Source organism: Delphinus delphis, chromosome 8, assembly GCF_949987515.2.
Source record: "Delphinus delphis chromosome 8, mDelDel1.2, whole genome shotgun sequence".
Lineage (NCBI taxonomy): Eukaryota > Metazoa > Chordata > Mammalia > Artiodactyla > Delphinidae > Delphinus > Delphinus delphis.
In genome coordinates, this window is record NC_082690.1 from 59,987,648 (window position 1) to 60,008,300 (window position 20,653).

Below are 20,653 nucleotides of genomic sequence, written 5' to 3' on the forward strand. Positions count from 1 at the left end.
ACGCACACATCTGTGTACACACGCACAAGCTCAGCCGTACAATGAAAGCATCACACATCCTTACAAAGATACAAACTTACAAAAGTGTACTCCGCCTTCACCCACATCATGCTCACAGACCTGCATGCGGGACCTTACACACATGCACACACCAGAGCTAACTAACGGTGCCTCACAACTGTGCCCTCTCCGGGGCTGTGTCCACTGCGGATGGGCTCTAGCTGGACACAGAACCCTCAGAGATGTCAGCTTCCTCCTGGGCCCTTCTTGGACTGTCCCCGGGCAGGGCCCCTCGGATGGTGGAACCCTCTTTTAGTCCATGGGCTCCACCTCAAGTCATGGAGAGACTGAGCCACACACGCTGCCTCCTGAGGAGCCCCCACGTCGGGACCTGGCCCTCGCTCACAGTCCTTGGGCCTGGCATGCCCGGGTGCCTGCCCCAGAGAGCTGCCTTCTGCCCCGCTAGGCCTACCTGGATCCTGCCTTCCTCCACCCAAGCCGCTTGAGTTCTCAAAGAGAACCAGGCCAACCTTCACAGGGCCAGAGCCTTGCATGGGGCCACCCAGCATGTCAGGGCAGGGCTCAGGTTAGAACCTGGGCTTCTGGGAGTCTGACCATGGCCAGCAGCAAGAGGATAGATGCGTGTCAGGCATGCAGACAGGCTCCTGGAAGCAGGACACATGGTCATGGAGGATGGGAGCAGATTTGGGGTCTTTGGAGGGCCTGCTGGTGTCACACTCTTATATGGAGAGATGACGAGCGTGAAAGTCTGCTCACCAGTCCCGGGTGAGGAATTGCTTTGTAAGCGCAGTGGTCCAGAGAGGGGTCATTGTTAGGAACGAGGAAGGGCTGGTTCTTGGACAGGGCCTGAGGTTGAATGGCCCAGTAGCCAGGTTGACAGGCTGTCAGCTGAGTCACCTTTTCCTAAAATACCGAGTCTGAGGTAGCTGGGCCACTGGACAGCTTAATGTGACCTGTAAGGTGGGGAGATGAAAAGAGGCGGCTGTGGAGCTGAGCCAGGTACCCCTGAAGCTGGGCTTCCTCATGGCAAAGGCAGGCCGAGGGTTCAGGGGCTGGGAGTGTAGGACCCTGAGTGCATTCTTGGGGACAAAAGGAGAGGTGGGAAAATTAGTTTTTCTCACATGCCTTTCCTCAAGAGGCAGAGAATGAATATAAAGCACAGATTGGAGCCAGATGGCCTGGGTTTGAATTTTGGCTCTACTACTTATTAGTTGTGTGACTGTGGGCAAGTTACTTAGTCTCTCTGTGCCTCAGTTTTCCTTATCTGTAAAATGTGGCTAATAATGGGTCCAACCTTATAGTGTTGTTGAGAAGATGAACTGTGAGTCACAGAGTAAGTGCTCAGCAAATGTTAAAGCCCAAGAGATGCTGGCCGTGCCAGGCCAGGGTTGGCCCTTGACTGTGAGGTCTGAGATGGCCTCTCCTGAAGAACAAACGCCTCTGGCGAGTGGCTGTAACAGATGCCTCCTGGATGCCTTTGTCCCACCCGCATATCCGGAGCCCAAGACTGAGCTGATGACAGATGCTCAGGATTTACCAAGAGATTTGTGCACTGGCCTCAGACTTATAATAGCCCTTACATTGGTCACTCCCTTTACAGAGCAAGAAACTGAGGCCAAAAAAAGAGAAGGGAGGCCTTTTTCTGGGCCAGAACCTTTACATATCTTAGCCCATGTAATGTTTTCTACAGTGTTAGTAAGTAGGACAAATTGCCCCCAATTTGAAGATGCAGTAAAATAAGATGCAGTGAAATTGCCCCCAGACATGACGCTTAGGAAAGGTGCAAGAAGGGGGACCCAGAGGGCTGAGGTAGCATCCAGGGAAGGCCTCCTGGAGGAGGTGGGCCTCCGACTGGCCCCTGAAAGGTAAGCAGGCTGATAGGATCTGGAGGACATTAGGGTTGGGGTGGCTGGGTAAAAGCCTGAAGGTGAGAATGAGTCAGTCACGCATCTGAGTAGAGCGGGAAGTATAAATTTAAGGAACGGTGGCAAGAGGGTCAAAGCTGAAAAAACAAGCTGGGGCTAAGTCATAGAGGGTCTGCCGTGTCAGGCTGAGGGTTGGGACTTTATTGTGCTGATGGTAGGGAGTCACTAAAGGTGTGTGAGCAGGGGAAGAGGCATTGTTCAGAGTTGGCCCTCAGAAAGAGAGGTGGGAGAAGTCTTGGCATGGAGGGCTTCCCCCTGAGCTGTGACACAGCTAGGGCTCTGCCCAGCCTGTGTGCCAGGTGCCTGGACTGTGTCCAGGACTGGGCTCAATGACTCAACCTTGAGGAGATCACTCCCCAGGGAGAAAGGGCCCAGATGAATCAGCCCAGTGAGGTGGGGAGCTGGGAAGCTGGAGGGTCACTGAGTCACCCTCCAACAGGGGTGGCGGGTGAGGGTTAAGGGGAGAATTGCAGAGAGAGGGGACCGCAGTACATGGGAAGGATTCAGGTCAGACCACAGCGAGGGCTGTCAGGGGACTCTGGCTACCTTCGCACCATTGTGGGGTTGACTCTCCTGGCAGTCTTGTGAAAGAGATGGCAAGACGAAAGCCCAGAAACCAACTGGGGAGGGGATCTGACCAAGGTCATAAAGTAAGTAGCTAGCCGGCAATGGCCAGGAGACACCCAAGAGCACCCTCCAGTCCAGACACGTCCCACCGCCCCAGCCGACCTCATGCCAAGCGGAGGCTAGGAACCGGTTGGGTCCAGGCAGGGAGCTGGCCCAGGTGACCCCTTTCCCCTCCGACACCCGCCCCTCCCGCGCAGATGGCAAATCGGGCCGGGCTGAGCTGCCGCGCTGGGACAGCAGGGGGCGCAGGAGCGTCACGGCTGCAGCGGGCGCCTGAGCACAGAGGCCGCTCTGCGGTGAATTGCGCTTCGGCTCGCAAGTCCCACCGCGGAACTGTGGACTGTGTGGCCCTGGGGCCTGCACCCTCTCTGGCTTGCGGGGACCCCAACGCAGACCTGCCTGCCCAGTGCTGGGGGCCCAGTGCCCCTACCCACAACTTGGGAATGGTGCGCCTGTGTGTGCGCTCGCGTGTCAGTGCGCACGTGTCTCCCTCCCAGATTTGCTACTGCTTCCAGGGCCTGTCAGACTCGGAGCGACCTCTGAAATTTCCCCCGATTTCCTCCCTTTTTCCTGGGAGAAGAGCAAGCCCAGGGCTTCTTGTTCGTGCCAGCGGTCCCTTCCCCTCTATCTCCCCCTCTGGACCGCCCCCCCCGCCCCCTCACTGCGCTGGTCTCTGCCGTGGGACTGTAGCCTGGCTCCAGGACTTTATTAAGTAAGTGGTGGGGGGAGAGGATGTGATCAGGAGAGAGGCTCAGAGAGGCGACCCCTGAGAGGTAGTGAAAGGAGTAGCGAAGGGGCAAGAGAAGGGAGCGAAGGCTGAGAGCAGGCTATCAGGCGGGGGATCCTAATAGCGCACAAGCTGGAAGAATCTTGAGAGCAGAGAGATAAGGGAAGTGAGAGCTGGTGGGGGGCTCTGGTGGGGGTGGGAAGATTGGACGAGCTAAGAGGTGCTGTCCGCGGTTGCGGAAGGTGGGCGGGGCCGGGGCGGTCGGGGGGCGGGAAGTGGGCGGTTCGGGGCGGGGCCAGGGCGGACACTCGCGCGGATCAGGCGAAGCCGTCGCGGACGCCCTGGCCAAGCGCAGCGGCCAGGCCGGCGGGCGGGCGGGCGGCTGCGAGCATGGTCCTGGTGCTGCACCACATCCTCATCGCTGTTGTCCAATTCCTCAGGCGGGGCCAGCAGGTCTTCCTCAAGCCGGACGAGCCGCCGCCGCCGCAGCCATGCGCCGACAGCCTGCAGGTAGGGCCCCCCGCCCCTCCCGGCTCTGGGCACGAGGGGAACGGGGTGTTGGGTGAGCGCCAGGCCGGGTTCTCCGCGGAGCGTGCTATCGCCGGTCCCATGGTCTACCCCGTCCCTGAACCCTTCTAGGGTGGGGACCCCAGGGTGGGGACCCCTCCCCAGCTGAAAATCCCACTTCTGTGCTGGGACTGCAGCCCGTACCCTAGAGACATTGAGTCCTTAGCTCACAGTTCAAAGCCTCACGCCAGACTCTGAACCCTTTTCAGATCTGGGACTCCACCCCCAAGCACTGAACTCCCAATCCACAATGGGACCCCTGTTCACACCCAAGAGTTCTGTTTGAGCCTGGAACCCCCTGCCTCCCAGATTAGTGGAGGACCCCTGCCCATAGCCCTGGACCCCCAATATATTTATCAGACTCCAGGCCCACCCAGAACACCTGAACCCCCGACTCTCAACCAGGACCCCCCCTTAGAGCTGGGGCCCCTCATCTCAAGCCCCTGAACCCCGACTCCACAGACTCATCTATGCCCTCACCCAGATTCCCACTCAAACACCTGGACTTCAGTCCTCACACCAGACCCCACCCAGGGTCCAAATGCCTCTTTCCATTACAGTTTGTCTCTCCTTCTCTGCAGGATCCCCCTCCCACCCTCTTCCTGCTTTCCCTCCTCCCTCCTGTATAGAAGATCCTAGCCTTTTCCTGCTTGTCTCACCCTCTCCTCTTGTCTCTCTCTGGGTATGGTGGCCCCCGTTTCTCCTCTGAGTCTTTCTGGGCATCTTCTCCCTCTGCCCCTCTATTTCTTTCTTGTTTGGTCTCTTTTGCCTACGTGCCCCCCTCTCTCAGTCTGCCCATCACTCCCCCAGTTTCTCTAGGTTTCTGTTTTTGTTCTAGGGCTTTTCCCTGTGGTCATTCTTCCCCTTATATCAACCTCTACTTTGGGGTGGTGAGGGGACAGGCTCAGAATGCCCCGCCGGTGTCCCCAGGACCTCTTCCCCCTCCCCTATTGTCAGGCATGGCATGGTGTGGGTGCTGGTGGAAGGGGCTAAACATGGAGCAAGCAGCCCTTGGGCGGTACCGAGGGATTTAAGGTGGGTGGGGATTGTGCAGTGGGGCACTGGGGTTCATAACTTATAAACCCCCTCATCCCTGCTGAACTGGACTTGGGAAGCCGGGGGCTTGGGATGAGGGAGGGGAGGAATAGCCTGCAACCTGGTGTCAGTCACCTGTGGTGGGAGGTGTCCAGGGCTGGGTGAGTCTGGGTGGTATGTGTTTGAGTAGGAAGAGCTGGGTTGTGTGTGTTGGGTGTGCCTTGTGTGTGATCATGTGTGTTGTGTCATGTAGTATTGTGTGTGTCATCAGCGGTGGGATTATTGGGGGGGTCTGTGGGAGCTTATGCTGAGTGTGAGGACCGTGAGTGTAATGGCGTTGCATGGCGTGTGCAGCTAGGGAGGCCGAGTTGTGAGTGTGGAGTGGTAGGTGTATGTATGACTGTTGTGTGTGTGGGGAACTTATGTGTACATGACTGTGTGTCATCGTGGGGTGGAGTAGTTGTAGGGGCAGCTTACATGGGGGATTGTGTGTGTATTTGTGTGTGTTATGGACTGTTGTGTGTAACCAGGAAGAGCCGCTGGAGGGGTCTGATGAAAGGTTTCATTGGATGTCTTGGTAGAGGGGAGTGGGGGTGGGAGAGCTGTGTCTGAGTGGGTTTGCAGCCTAGGTGACTGGCTTCGAGTCACCGAGTTACATCCTGGAGTTGCTCGGGAAATATATAGGGACCTGTGTGTTGGTGTTTAAGTGTCATGTGTCTGTGTGATGACTGTTTGTACAGCTCTGGGTAGGAAAGTGTGCAGCAGCCAGGGTCCAGGGGGCCAAGGCAAGGACTTGTTGACTCTGTGTGTGTGTGTGTGTGTGTGTGTGTGTGTGTGTGCACGCGCATGCCCAAGTACATGTGGGGAGGAGGCAGTGTGCAGGCAGGACTGTCTGTGCTAAGGAGCTGTGTGTGCCCGCAAACATTTGACATTTTGGTGTGACATTAGGTGTGCACATTATCTATGCAGGGTGTGTCTCTATGTCTAGGTGATGTGTGTGTATTGAATTTAATTGGAACTGTGTGTCTGTGCTTGGAGAGGTGAGTGTCGGGTGTGTGAGGTGCGCGTGGGAGGTTGAGTGTGAGTGTGGCTTGAAGTGTGGGTGTGTGAGCTGGATGGCTTTTCGGTGTGACACGTGGATTATGTGATCTTCTCTCCCTGTGAGCTGTTTACATGTGAAGGGTATCTAGTTAGCTAGGGTATGTGTGGGGAGAGGGGGGGCTGGAGGGCTGTGGAAGGTGTTGCAGGGGGTGAGGGATTGGGTGTATAAGGTGTGTGGGGTGAGGAATGAGGTATGTGATGTTCGGGTGTGCAGAATACAGCAGGTGTCCCATAAATGTTTGTGGAGTGATGTGTGTGTGCAGGGAAGGCTTGGCTGCCATCCTGTTCTCGCTTCCCTCCCAGTTAGGTCCCCTGAGATGCCCAAGCCAGGCTGCCTCTACCCTTTGCCCTTCATCCTCCTCGCTTTCACCAAGGCCTTTGTCTTGGGTTTCCGGCTGAACAGGCGCTGGACAGGCGGGCGGCGGGCGATGTGGAGGTCCTGGAGCCTTTGTTCTTTTCCTCTTAGCCTGTCTCATGTTTTGGGCCGGGATTGGAAGGGGCGGGGAGAGGATGCACGTGTCTCGGGCTCACTGTGTTTACTACCACCTCATGGTTCTCCGCAGAGGGTGGGGGTCCAGGCGCAGGCACTGAGGCCTGGGTGGTATCCCCGGTGGCGCCTCCTCGGCGCAGTAGCAGCTGGGGCTGGGCTGGGAGTTAGGCAAGTTTGCCAACCATGATGTCTTAGTCCCAAGTGTGGCCCACTGCCCTTCCTTCTCATGTCATCTCCGGGGTGCTGAGAAGCCAAGTGCCCCCTTCTGCATGCTGCCCAGTTCTCTTCCCTTCTCTGTGTGGCGCCCAGAGAGGGTCACTGGGCTGGGAGGCAACCCGGAAGAGCTCAATCTATCTCCACTTGTGTTGACCCCATATCTGATGGGGGGATAGTTGCTTTCCTCACAGAGACCTTTTTCTGAAAAACGAAGCCAGATCGTTTTTGGGGACCCTCTAGTCTGATGGACCCAGTAGGAGGATCCAGGTCATACCCTCCAGAGAAAGCTATGGGGAGACCTTAGTGGACAGTCTGCCAACAAGGACTTGAGAGCACGAAAGGCCAGGACTCCTTGTGGTTGGAAGGCACAGAGACCATCAGAGTCAGTCAGGGGAAGGGGCTCGGGGCCAATGCCTCAGCACCACATTCCAGAAGGTTCTCTGAAGTGAGTGGGCTTGAGCTGAGCCTTGAAGGGGGTGTTGGATGGGCAGAGAAATGTGGCCTGAGGCTGAGGAAAATTCTAGCCCAACTGGAAGAAGGGATCTTGAAGGCTGTTGATCATTCCCAAGCAATACTGTCTGGTTTTGGATGGCCATCCCTGGGCCTCCTACCTTCTCAAGCTTTCATGTCACCTTTTCCCATCCTGTTGTCTTTGGGCAGAATCATCATTGTCATCATCTTCGTCATCACCGTTTAGGCAGCTCTTTCCAAATTCCAAGCTCCTTTCACAAATGTCTCCTTTAACAGGAGCTCATTCTGTTGTCTGAAAGCATTTATTGAGCACCTGCTATGCACCAGGCAGGCACAGTGTTAAGTGCTGCAGTCATAGCAGTGACTAAATAGGCCTCATGGGACTCCCATTTTCTGTGTCTAAGAAACCCCATCTTCATGGCCCAGCCACACTGTCAGCCCCTCAGGCCTTGGGCAGACGGCCCTCCCTTCTGTTTCCCGCAGCCTGACATGCACATGATATGCTCCAGGCATGCATCCCATGGTGTTGGGGTCTGGCTCCTGCCAGAATTCGAGCTCTTGAGAGGCTGGGCTGGGTCTGCCCATCCCATGTGTCCTGAGCTAGGTTCAACATAGATGCTTATATTGATCATCAGAGGTCTCTAACCCCCTGTAGGGGTGGCAGCCCCGCTGCCATCTAGGGAAACTGAGGCCCAGAGCAGGGAGATCTTTAGGGAGCCTCCTCTTAAGACCCTCCTTTGACCAGTGTTACCAGAGACCAAGAGTGGCCAGGTGACTTGTCCAGGTTTCACAGCAAGGTGGCAGGGCTGGTCCTAAAATACAGCTCTCCTGGCTGCCAGGCTGGGCTCCGGCCCCAGCACCATGCTGCTCCCTGGCTAGCCTCCGTGCTGCCTGTGGAGGGTAAATGATTATTAATGACCCCTCTGGCAAGGAGACAGGAAATGTTTCCCAACCACAGCTGGGAACCTGCTCCCTGCCAGCCCCAGCCACCCATACCCACCCTGGCCATGGTGTCAGCACTGATGTTAGCTCCATGCTGCCTTGGCCTTCTTTCTTTCCTCTTGCCCATCCGAATCCCACCTCCCTTCCCTTTAAGGTGTAAAGGACAAGAAGGAACAGAGCTTTCTCTTTCACATCTCTGTCTCCAACCTGCTTCATCTCCACCTTCTCCCCTGCCCCAAACCAGCCAGAAGTAGCCCCTCCTCCAGCAAGTCTTCCCCAAATGCACCACCAGCCCCTCCAGTGGCCCTGTCCTTGGCTCTGGTCACTGAATCTCCCTCATTTCAGACTCTGGTCCCACTCTGATGGTTTGCCCTGATGGCCCTAAGGCTGGCTGGGGACTTCCTGTGGCCTGTCCTCAACTTCTGTGTTAGGACTGACATGTGGAGGATCATCCCAAATGCTTCCTCCAGGAAGTCCCCAGCCCAGCCCGGGGACTCTCACTTCCTCTGAGCACCCCAGCACTCCCTGTCCGTGCCACACACTGTGTGCTGCCAGGCCTTAATAGGTGGACAGTTAGTGAGCACCTACTCTGTGCCCGGCAGAGAGGGTAGGTAGAGAGAGCATGGTGGGGGCCTTAAATTTCGGCCACACATTGTGCCAAGTCTGAGCAACAAGGCGTCTGCCTCTTGGCAGGTAGACAGATCCAGGTACCAGGGCCAAGGGTGGACAGGTGATAGGGTGGCGGAGGGGCACAGACAAAGATTGATGCTGGTAGATTGTGTGGGGGGAAGGCAGCAATGGGGAGAAACTTGGGGGCCATGGTGGGACAGAGCTAGGGGCCCCGAATTCAGCCCAGAGTGGGAGGGAGGGCAAGTTGGGAAGCTTCCAGGAGGAAACATTTAAAGTGAGAGCTGAGGAATGAGCCAGGAGAAGATTCTGGACAGAGAGAAGGAGAGAATGGCGAATGTGAAGGCTTGCTGGTGACAGACAGAAGGAGGGAAGCATTCCATGGAGCTGGATGCTGGACAGCCAGGGTGGCTGAGTGATGGGATTGGTGTGTGTGTGTGTGTAGCATAGGAGATGAAGCTAGTGAGGCTGGAAGGGGCCAAATTGTGCAGGACTTTTATGCCATGTCAAGGAATTTGGACTTTCTTCGGAGGGAACTGCGCACTAGGGGAAGAGATGAAAGCAGTTCAGGGACTGTTCAGACCTGCGTGTTATGAAGCAGCTCCCTGGGCCATGGGGTGGGGAGCACATAGAAGGAGTGAGGCAGGAGTCTGAGGCAGTGTGGTTCCGACATGGGATGACGAGACTGAATAGGGAAAAGCCAGATTTGGAGGGGAGGGGACAGAGGGGGCAGAGGTAGAGGAGGGAGCCCGTCAGCTGTAGAGGTGAAGGGAGAGAAAGCGCCACCCTGGGGTATGGGTGGCCACATGAGGGAAGACACGGTTTGAGGTCACATGCCTGGGCCTGAGTCAGGCCCCTCTAAGGAGCAGAAGGTCTCAGAATGGCGTCCCAGGTCAGGAGCTTTGAAGCTAAACGGAAACCAGGGGACCTGGATCCCACTGGGGGCTGCTGCGTCCTTGTCTGTAGCGTGGGGACACGGGATCTGCCCTGGGCAAAGAGCACTCAGAATTCAAAAATTAAAACAATCTGTAAAATATAATACTTAATAAAATTCAAATTCAAAAATGTGTGAGTACATTCCAAAACGAGTTAAAATGTAAATTTATGAAAACGCTAAACATACATCTGTGATGGTTTAATATCAACGGTAAGCCTTCACTGCTTCCCTCCTCTTTGATTCCAGCTTCCTTGAAGCTGCTGCCTCTGGTGTGGCTGGACCCCCAGGGGGTCCAGGACGTTCTGGTCTCTTGTTCAGGGCACCTCCTCTGGGGAGCCTGCTCTCTGGCTGGTAGCATCAGGGGGCAGGCATTTTGCTTTTCCTGTCCTCCACCCTGAGGGACTTGACCCCTCGAACTTCACCCATCTATTGTTGCCTTTATTTGAGGGGCCTGAGTACAGACCCAGGGAGGGGGAAAGGTGAGGGAGTTGCAGGAACCAAGGGTAAGAGGGGTGGAGAGATGCAGGGCCCAGTGGGGGTGGGGTCGGGAGGGAGGAGAAATGAGCAAAGCTAAAAGAGCAGCATCGCCCCAACTTGAATATCTGTATTTCCGAAAGTAAGAGTGGCGCCATTTCCGCAAGACTGGGTTACTGAGGTCCCATCTTGCAATCTCGGAGCCGGGCATTGCTTGGCTCCTACTGTCCAGTGACCTTGCATAAGGCCACTTTCTGGGCTGCATTTTCTCACCTGTAAAAGGAGGAAGTTGGGGTGGATGAGCTCTCTGGAGAATCTGGCATTGTCCGTTTGTGGGGTTCCAGCCTTCCATGACCCTCAGCTCCTGGCCAGGGCTGTGTGGATGCGTGGTTGTGTGATTCCGACATTCTGTGACTTTAAGATGCTGAGACTCCAGGAGCCGATGAAGCAGACGTTCTGTGATTCCAGGATTCTAGGATTTGATGATTTGATGATTCAATGATTCTAAATGGGGTTTCTGGGAAGAGCTGCAACCACCTGCCTTGTTAATGTCGATGTTCAGTTATTAAAAACATAGCGAGAAGCAATGGAGACAGCTTGGGGTGGCGGGGTGGCCCCCACCCCCAGGGAGGAAGGGGAGGAGGGGCTGGGTTGGTGTCAGTGGGGAAGGAGACCATCTCAGCCTGGGTTGCACGGATAGTTTCTCCTGCCGCAGCAGAACTGGTGTGCGTGCGTGTGCAAGAACCACCACTCCCTAAGCTTTCAGGGTAAGGGGTCATTTCCTTCATCCCTCTGCCTCCAGTCTTCAGTCATTTCAGACTACGGCAGAGAGAGGAGTACCCTTTCCTTCCAGCCCCTAAAGCCTCTGGGAGGAATGTCCACAGTGGAGGAAGGAGAGGCCTGCTTACCCCCACCCTCTCCTTCCCTGGCAGCCTCGGCCTGAGGGGGAAAACAGGACATGAACACTTCCTGGACACAGACACGGGACTGCACGAAGCCCTGCCTGTGAGGGCCCAAGTACAAAGGGCCTCCGCCTAGGGCAGAGGCCAGGCAGCCAGAGGGGCAGTGCGGACATCGGCTAGGGACCCATTGGCACCCTTTGAGCTCAGGCCAAGGAGGGAGGACCCTGCTTGTGCCCTGGGGGTGGCTGTGAGAAGTGCTTACGGAAGGGAGGTCCCAGGCCAGGGTGCCTGGAGGGCTGATGACCGATGGGGGCTCCCTCGTAGCACAGGCCTCCCGCCCAGCACAAGGCCAGCTCCTTTGTCCAGCGGCTTGCTGCCTCTTGGACTGTGCACAGTCTCAGCACCCACATCAAAGGTGGGGAAAGAACCTCCAGGCAGGAGAGAAGGATCTCGGCCCTCTAGAGAGCCCACCCTGGCTGGGGCCCTCAGAACCCAGTACTGCTGCACAAGACCCAGCTTGCTGGGTTCACAGATCAAGTGATGGAGGCTGGGAGTTGGCCCCGATCCCACAACACAGGAGGGCCTAAAACACGGCTTCCTGATTCCCAGCCCTGGGAGCTCCACTTTGCCTGCAGCTCCCCGCTTTCCCCTGGAACACCTGGAGAGCTGGAGTGGAGGCAGGACTCAGGTCAGGGGGGCAGAGCATTTGTCTGTTACCCACCATCTTTCTCCTCCCACAGGCCAGGAGGCAGGTGGGGTGGTGACAACTGCTCCCTGTCATGCGCAAGGCTGCATTGTCTACCACGTCCTGTCCTGGCCCTGAGGACAGGGTCCCCAGCAGGGAACCCCTCCCCAGCTCCCTGACCCACGATGGGCCTCCTTGGGGTTCTCCTCTCTTGTCTCCTGCCATCCCACCCCTCGCTGTCGTCTCTGCTTCCTTTTGAGCTCTCTCCCCATCTCTGTAAGGTTCCATCTCTGGCTGTCTTTGTGTGTCAGTCTCTCCAAAAGATTGTTAGACTTGTGAGGGCTCTAGGAGGTCATCAAGTCCATTCCTTTTATTCTTCAGATGAGAACAGTAGCTCAGAGAGGGGAAGGTCCTGTCCAAAGTTGCACAGTAGGCTGTGGCAGAGCCTGGGTCACGGAAGCACCCTGTCTTGGCATCAGGCATCTAGGGTTTGAGGACTGACTGTGTCATGACCAACATGACAGGCTTCTCTCCTCAGCCCTGAGCTGTTCTCCCTTCTTTTCTTTGTCCTCTGATCTGCTGCCTGGCTGACCCCTACCTCAGGCAGACCCTGCCCTTGGGACATAGACCAGAGCTGGGGACTCCATGACTGGGATGCACACCCATGCACGCATGGACACAAAGACACTTGCAACTACATACAGGTCCCAGGTACAAACCTATACCACGTAGTTGGGAGGCTGTCCTGGAACCTAGTGTTCTCTTCCTGTGAGGTACCACACACCTCCTCCAGGAAGCCCCCCAGGACCTCTCTGCAGAGTCTTCATCCCACCAGCCCCTTTGTGACAACTGAGTCCTATTGAGCCTAGGTTCCTCCTCTGTGACCCCAAGGGCATGGCTGAGTCTCTCTCTGGTCCTGGAGCCCCTCCTTCAGTGTTCCCTCCTTCTGTCTCAGGAGGGGCTTAGCTTCCTGTGGCTGGGTGGGGAGAGTCCTGAGGTCCCCAGAGGACAGTGGGACAATGGGGAGGCGGTGACAGATGAGACATTGCGTCTTTCCCAAAGTAGGCTCCACCCTACCCTGACCTCCTGGCTGGTGTCTGGGACACAGTCCTGGCCTGTGGACCTCTTAGGACTAGGGTCCTGGTCTGACACGCCGCCCCCTGCCCTTTCAGTGCAGAGGTCAGAGCATCAGAGCCCCTGACCTCCAGCAGCAGCTCTCTAATTGGAAGCTGTGGAGGCCAGGTCCCCATGGTACCAGCAGCATATTAACAGAGTGGTGGAGATTCCTGGGACCTCTGGGAGGGGTGAGCTGCTCTGAGTATGGGGCAGGCAGGAGGGTGGTAAACGCTGAGGCTGGGACAGGATTATGGAGGCGCTGTGAATGCCTAGCCAAGACCCCACTCATCCTGTCCACCTTCCCTGTTCTTGAAGTGGGTGATGGGGACCCAGAGGGCGTGGGGCAGGAGCCTCTTCAGGGAGTGGTGGAGAGCCTGGGGGGCAGTGAGGATCAAGTGAAACTAGCACTGCTTCTTCTCAAGGGGCAGGGGAAGGGGCTGTCCTGGGGCAATTTGGTGTGGTGGGTGGACCATTGGAGGCCAGGGTTAAGTAAAGAAGGCTTAGGCTTTCAGACAAAAGGGATGGACCCTGAGGTCAGGCACTTATCTTGGTCCCCGTCATTTCCTCTGCCGGACATGGCTGGGTTAGCGGGGTCATCGCACAGAGGGAAGGAACTGGGCGAGCCAATGCACACGAGGCCCTGCAGTAGATGCAGGCGCATGCGCGACCTTGCCATGCCCTGGGCTGCAGACAGTCCCCCATCAAGGCCCAGCCATGGAGCCACAGTCGCCCTGGGAGATGGTCCCGTGTAGACCATCGTCCCCCATCCCCCCCAGACCCATGCATCCTGGGCGACACTCGGGCCCAGCTGAAGGCACTGCTGAGTAGGGAGACGCCCACAGGACACAGGGACACGTGGGACAACCAGACACCTTGCTACAAGCATCCACACGCTAGGTGCAGCTACTATGGTGCAGCTCCTGTCACCCCTATGGTCACCACTAAGGAAAACTGTAGATTCCAGCAGTCACGGGCAGGTGTCCAGAGCCTGAGTGAGAAGACAGGGGCACCAGGCAGGGAACCCAGAACCTCCCCAGCTCGCTGAGCGCCTGAGGCTATTTCCTAGCAGGGATGGGTGTCTCATCCCCCCTCCCCCTCCCCCTCCCCACCACAGGCTTCTGAAGCTGCCAAATCAAATCAGCCCCCGCGCCCGCACCAGGCTGGCATAGCGGCCAGCAGCTGACGGGAATGAAGCCAGGCTCAGAATATCCCGCCGCCTGTGCCTGTCTGATGCCTGGGTATGCTTGTGGATGGGGGTGGGGAGGGACAGCCGGCCCCTGGGCAGTGCCTCCCAGAGCGGCTGGGGTTCCGGATGCCACCCAGGCGGTGGGCTCCTGAGAATGAGGAGCTCCTGAGGCAGTGGCTTCTGTGTGTACCAGCCCTTGAGAAGCCATGGAGTAGTGCTTATAGCATGCAGGTTGGGTGTCCGATTGGAGCCCAGACTGGGCTGAGGACTCCCACGTGTGGTCCCATTCACTTAGGATTCACAGCAACCCAGCTGGGAGCCCAGCCCAGTGACTGTGTGAGCTGGGCACTACAAATCCCATTTTGTAGATGGGAAGCTGACGCTTAGAGAGGGGAAGTGAAGGGAGAGAAGCAGAAGTGGAGGGGACCACAGAAGGAGTAAAAATGCGGTTTTCCACTCCTGAGGAGCCCCAGGCTTAAGGAAAGAGTTTAGCTCTGTTCTCAGAGTTGAGGGACTGAGAATACACCAGAGCCAGAGGCCATGGGAAGCAGGGCGCCATCAGGCAAGGCTCCCTGGAGGAGGCCACCTGTGGGAGACAGGAGACCCCAGGTCTGCTAGGGGCTGGGGGAGGGGCAGCCTGGGGAGAAGGGGAGAAGGCCTGGCAGGCCTCAGCCCCTGGCCTTCTTGTCTCTGCAGCCAGCCGGGACCTCCTTGCACAGGAGCCAGTGCCCCCAGGGAGTAGAGACGGCACACTGCAGGTGAGAGCTCAGCGGAGGGAGGAGTGGGTGGGCTTGGGGGGGTGGGGGGCGCAAGCTGGGGGTCAGTCTGAGCATTGCCCCCACCCCTGGGAGGACTGGGAGGCTGGAGCCGAATCCCAGCCCCACCCCCTCCAGCCTAGGGTCACCCCACACCAAGACCACCTCTCCCACCCTAGAGTTCTCTCCCCCTGAGGATTCGTCCTCCTCCCAAGTCACCTGGGTGTCATGACACCTCCCTTGTCCTCCCCACCCTCACCCAACAATTCCCTCTTGATTCTCTGCCCTAAGTATTTCCTGAACTCCTCTCCTGCTCTCCCTCTGCCTGCCCCAGTCCGGGACTGGTCATCTTTCCCCTGAACAGTCACTGGCTGTCTGCTTTCAGTTGCCCCCATTCTCCATGTGGCTGCCAGAAGGATCTTTCTAACACACAAACCTGAACTCGTCACTTTCGGCTTAAAAATTTTCCATGCTCCCCCTCCCCCTGCTCCCTCTGCAACCCAGGCAGGTTGCAGTCCCCCCTTCATCCGCTCCTGCCTCCCTAGACCCGCTCCTGCTGGCCTCTTCCCCCCTCAGCTTCCCAAATCCTTCTGGGCTCAGCTCTAGCCTCCCCTCCTCCAGGAAGCCCTCCCTGCCTCTCATGCTCCCTCCTCTGAGCTCTCCTGCCCTGGCCACCAGCCGCTGGGGCATTCTGCTGTCTGTGCCTTTAGCACCCTGTTTTCTCCATTATGTGACTCTGTGTGTCTTTCCCTCTGAACTGTGAGCATCTTGAGCCCTGCCTGGGATGTGCCTTTTTCATTCCTGGGTCTCCCACCGCCCTCCAAAGGGTACCTGGTGAGGGCTCAGCGAGTGCCTTTCCTTTGAGATGAGGGGTGCCATCCCAGCCCCTGACCATGCCTTTGGGGGGCCTCATAGGAATCGTTAGTGTCCGTGGGGCCTTGAGCAGCAGAAATGGGGTGGGCCGGGGGTGGTGAAGGTTGGCACAGAGGAGGGGTGTGTATGAAATCGGACCAAACAGCAAACCTCAGATGAGCCTCCTTTGTGCCCAGGGCCTGGCTGGGAGGAAGGGGAGGCTGTTGCCATATCAGCCCCTCCTCTGGGCCAGGAGCTTTAGACACACTTCCCTGTTTAATCCCCACAACCTCCCTGGGAGGCAGGGGCTGTTATTCGTCTACTTTGGGGAAGCTGAAGCCCAGGGGGTCACACAGTGAGTGAATCGGAGGCAGAGCTGAGAGTGGAGCTGTGTCTCGTGCCCAACCCTTGCTCTCTCCCTGCCCTCGGGTGAGATGGCAAAAGACGCTCACACAGGGCCTGGTGCCTAGTGGGGTCAGCGTGGGCTCACTGCTGGGACACGGAGCCCAGCCCTGAGAGTGCGCCTGCAGCTGGGCGCTGGGGAAGGGGGAGGGAGGAGGGGAACAGGAAAGTCATTATTAATTTATTTATGGTTACGGCATTCCCCATGGGGTGGGGGCTCCCCCCAGAGCTGGGACAGATGGTATTCCTGGGAGCCAGCAGTGTCTCAGCAGCTGCTGCCACCCGCTAGGAAAGACTGGATTTGTCATCCTCCCAGGAAGTGGAGAGGGGAGAGAGCTTTGGAGAAGCTGAGACCATCCTGGGCAATGGGAGCTGGGTCCCACGGGAAGGAGTAAGGCCCAGGCTTCTTGTTTATGCCTCTGTTCATAGCTTCCTTTCCCTAGACCCTTGGCCATGCTCCCTGCAAATTCAAGTTCTGCCCTTCCTTTCTCCCCCTCCCCGTGAGGCATCCCCAGATCATCCCCATTTGCTCCCTCTGCCTTTCCTTGGCCTGGGTCCTGCTGCCCCCTCTCTCATACTGAGGATCTTGGGCTTTGAGCCCCTCAGTTCTTAGCTCCATCCTGCCCCCCAGCCCCACACCCACCACAAAGATGGCAGGTGTCTTCCTGGCCTCTGGACGGAGCCTGCTTTGTTTCTGGGTTTACTTAGCACCCTTTTCCAAGTACCCAGGCCCACACTCAGCCCTGCTGGGGAGAGACAGGTTGATGCAACATAGAAAGGATAGGACTGGAGAGAATAGGGACCCTAGGGTGTTGCTCAAACTATTGGGACCACTGGAGGGAAAGAGGGAAGAGGGATGGGAGACTGATGAAGAGCCCTCCTGAGGGAGCAGAACCTGGGGAGATGACGGCCTCATCCAGTGGACAGACCATGGGGTCAGATGGGCATGAGTTCAAGTCCCAGCTTCACCACTTCCTAGGTGTGTGACCTTGGGCCAGTCCCTTAACCAACCTGAGCATCAGTTTCCTCACCTGTCAAAGGGGGATAAGAAGCTTCATCATTATTGGACATAATCACTATTATTGGGCAGAGCTGCTTGGAGAAGTTACAAAGACAGTATGTGTGAGGTGCCTGCCTCAGGCCTGGCCCACAGAAGGTCCTTGGAGAGAGTTGGTACCCTCCCTGCTTCCCTCAAGGGTGAGATCCTTGGGGCCAGGTCTAGACAGCTGTGCTCTGTGAGACAGGGTGCACTGCAGGGCTGGGCTGGTGTTCATGGAGGTTCTGTGGGTACAGCACGTTCTCCTGGCACTGGCAGCACGACAGCCACGAGAGCAGGCCTGCCAGGACCCATTCCCACCTAGCGGGCGTCTGTTCAGCACACCGGCTTGGGATGGCCCCCTGGCCCCTGTGCCAGCTGGCCGGCTTGGGAGAGGGGCTCTTCAGGCACAGTCTGCAATCCTCCTTCAGCGCCAGGGCCATTGCTCTCTCTGGATGTCAGGGCTGAGGCAGTTCAAGTAGTAAGCTGAGCACTCTGGGTCCATGCCCTCTCTGTGCTGGCTCTCAGAGCCTAGATGGGGGCTTGGGAGCCCCAGCTGGGGCAGGGGCTGGGGAAGAGGCAGACATGGACAAGGTTACAGGTATCCACGCTAAGCACCCTAATGCTCTGCCTGGAGTTGACTCCTCTATTCCTGCCCATGGGATAAGGAAAGACCACACCCTTGTCATGGCCTTGCCAGCCGTGCCTGCTGGACCTCCTCATGTCCATGCCTTGTCCCCCAGACATGGCAGTGCTCACTTCCAGGACACCCACTCTTCCTGACCTCCCTGACTTTGTTCGCACTGACCCCTCTCTCTGGAATGCCTTTCCCTTTTTTCTCCACCTACTCCCTTTTCAAGCCTCAGATTAGATGCCACCTCCTCTGTGAAGTCCTCTCAGATTGCATCCTCCACCCAGCTCAAGTCAGCCTCTCCTTTATCCTGGGCACTCACAACGCCAAGCTTCCCTGAGCTTACAGTGGGATAACTTGTTACCCCATGTGGTTATATATCCTTTCCCACGTAGTTGTAATGGCTATACATCCTTTCCCACATAGTTATAAACACCTGGCAGGTAGGAACCAAGGCTGAGTCCCCTTTTTCTCTCCTGGGTCCATGTGGTCTTTAGTAGATGCTCCATAAATGCTTCCTGATGGAATGAGAATGGCTGTGGGCGGGGGGGTGGGGTGGGGTGGGGTGCGGTTGGAGTAGTTCTAAGAAGGGGGCAGTTGCTGTATTGGGTGCAGTCTTGGAGACTTCCTGGAGGAGGCAGCCTTTGAACTTTGAAGGATGGGGAGGGTCAAGGTCCCTGATGAGACCAGAGATCAGCTGGATAGTCAGAGCCATGTGGTCGACTTCTGAGAGGACCTCCTGAGGGCAACAAGGACCAACAAAGGACTGGGACCAAGAACACAGAGGAGCCTGGAACAAGGACTCAGGGCGTGCTGCAGGAGACTGGCTCCATGCTGAGAACCCAGCTCCAAACACCTCTTTGCCCCTGGGTCCTGGTCTGAGGAACCCTTGGTCTCAGAGTCTGGAGTGAGGCTGAGGCCAGCAATGGTGAATAAGTGGGCCCCCGTGGTGGGACAGCCATAGGCAGGGGCAGGAGCCCAGCTGGTCCTGTCTGGTAGGATTGCTATGGGGGTTGGGAAAGGCTTTGTAGGTGAGAGGAGCAGCTTGTGCAAGGGTTTGTGGGAAGGGTGCCCCCAGGTCTCCACAGGAGAAGGCTGACATGTGAGTGGAGCCCTGGTTACTATGCAGGGAGCATTGGGGCGAGGCTGGAAGGGCTGCTGCAGGCAGCACTTTCCAGGCTCATATTTAAAATTCTTAAACGAATGCTCCTAACTGGCAGATGTGCCAGCCTCCTTCTGGATTCCGCACATCAGGAGCAAGTGGCCTCCATGATGCCCCACAGCCCCGAGGGAGCTGCTGACAACAAGTTGGCCATAGCATCTGGCATCCCTGGGGGCCCGAGGCCCTGCCATCTGTCTGGGCCCACCTGTCGGGCTGCACAGGCCCAGGGTGTGCAGGAACTTGGGCCAGGGAGGCGGTCTCAGCTGCCACCACAGCCTGTTTCTCTGTCTGTCTGTCCATCCATCTGTCCACACCCCTGACTGACCAAGGACAAGGCAGAGATGGGCAGATGCAGGTCCTGCCATTAGAGAAGCCTAGTCTGAAAGGGGAGGCATCAAGAACCAGGGATTTTCACCCAGAGAAGATGCAGCTGAAGCTGGGCCAGGCTTGTGGGCAGGCCAAGGCCCAGGGAGGTCCCCTTGAGGGCCTGCAGTGGAGGCTCAGAGAGAGGTGGGGACTGACTCAGAGTCACACAGCAGGTCTGGGGCAAGGCCGGGCCAGGTGCTGTGGGCCCCAGGGCTGGACGAGGTTCCTCTGGCTGGCCCCTCCCCTCCCCCCACTCTGCCTGGCCCTTGGCTGTAAACACAGAGAGAACAAGTTCCGTTTCCCGGGAAATATTTATCTTCGGCCGTGTGGGGAGCGTGCGCTGGCCTCTGCCTGTCCTTCCTGCAGGCTGGCCTGGGGCAGGAGGTGAGGGGGCTTGGCGGCCTTGAGGGGCAATCTGGGGGGCTCGAAGGCAGGGCCAGGAAGGGCATGCCCTGAGGCTCCGACCTGGAGCTGGAGTCTGAATGCTGGTGTGAGAGAGGAGGGAGCAGATGGGAGAGAAACTGGCAGCCTAACCTCACGCCCTCTCACATTCCTATCTTCATCCCTGCCAACCTGTCTCCTCCGGTTCCTGCCTCCAACCCTTGGCTCCTGTCTGCTGCCCCCACCTTGGGATGCCTTTTCTTCCACTTCCTTGTCTGTCCCAGCTCCCAGCTGGCTTCCTCTGGGAAGCCTTCCCTAACTCCCTAACCCCCTAACCCTGTGTCCTCCCCCTTTCACGCCCAGTCCCTCTCCTCTGGCTCCCAGTAGCTTCAGTCTGAGCCCCGCAGACCAGCTAAGGTCTTGTCCCAAGCCACTCAGACAATGCAGACAGCTGCGTCCAGGCTGCCCAAGAGTTCCCCGTCTGGGAAGCACAGGCCTGGGCACTCTGGGAGTGGGGCAGGGCCCAGAGGTCAGCTCCTTTCAGTGACACAGCACAAGCCCAGGTACGCGGGGGATCCAGGTTGATTGAACAGGGGAAAATCCCACGGGCCCAGCGAGGATAGGGGCAGGTAGAGGGGCCCAGGGCTCCTGCCAGCCAGCTGGCTCTGGGGCTTTAGACTGTGTATCCCAGGCTGGGCCAGGCCTGATTGGGGCCCTGACAACAGGAAATCCTTGAAGGAGCAGGCAGTGGCTGAGCACAACAACAGGAAGCAGCCTTGACATGGGGCAGCAGCTCTGGCGACTGGACCCAGCGGGGGTGGGGGGAGCTTGTGGGACCCAGGGTGATGCTGAGGGTGTCACTGAGACACTGATTGTGGGGCAGCGGGTATTCTGCGGTGTGATACTGAGCTTGTGAAATCATGGGATACTGTGTGAAGAGTGAGTGAGTCACTGCGTGTGACACTGACTGTGTGACACTGAGTGATAGCGAGTGTCTGACACCACTTGTCCAAGACTGT

The 20,653-nt window shown here is 57.5% G+C and overlaps 1 protein-coding gene across 2 annotated transcripts in view; it reads left to right on the plus strand.

Annotated features, from left to right (window-relative positions):
* The window catches only part of PDE2A (phosphodiesterase 2A), a 90,946-nt gene that overhangs the window by 22,896 nt on the left and 47,397 nt on the right, over positions 1-20,653 (plus strand). For both annotated transcript variants that reach the window (XM_060018326.1, XM_060018325.1), the window contains exon 2: positions 3,741-3,810. In XM_060018326.1, coding sequence (XP_059874309.1) covers positions 3,741-3,810 — 70 coding nt within the window. The remainder of the gene's footprint in view (positions 1-3,740; positions 3,811-20,653) is intronic.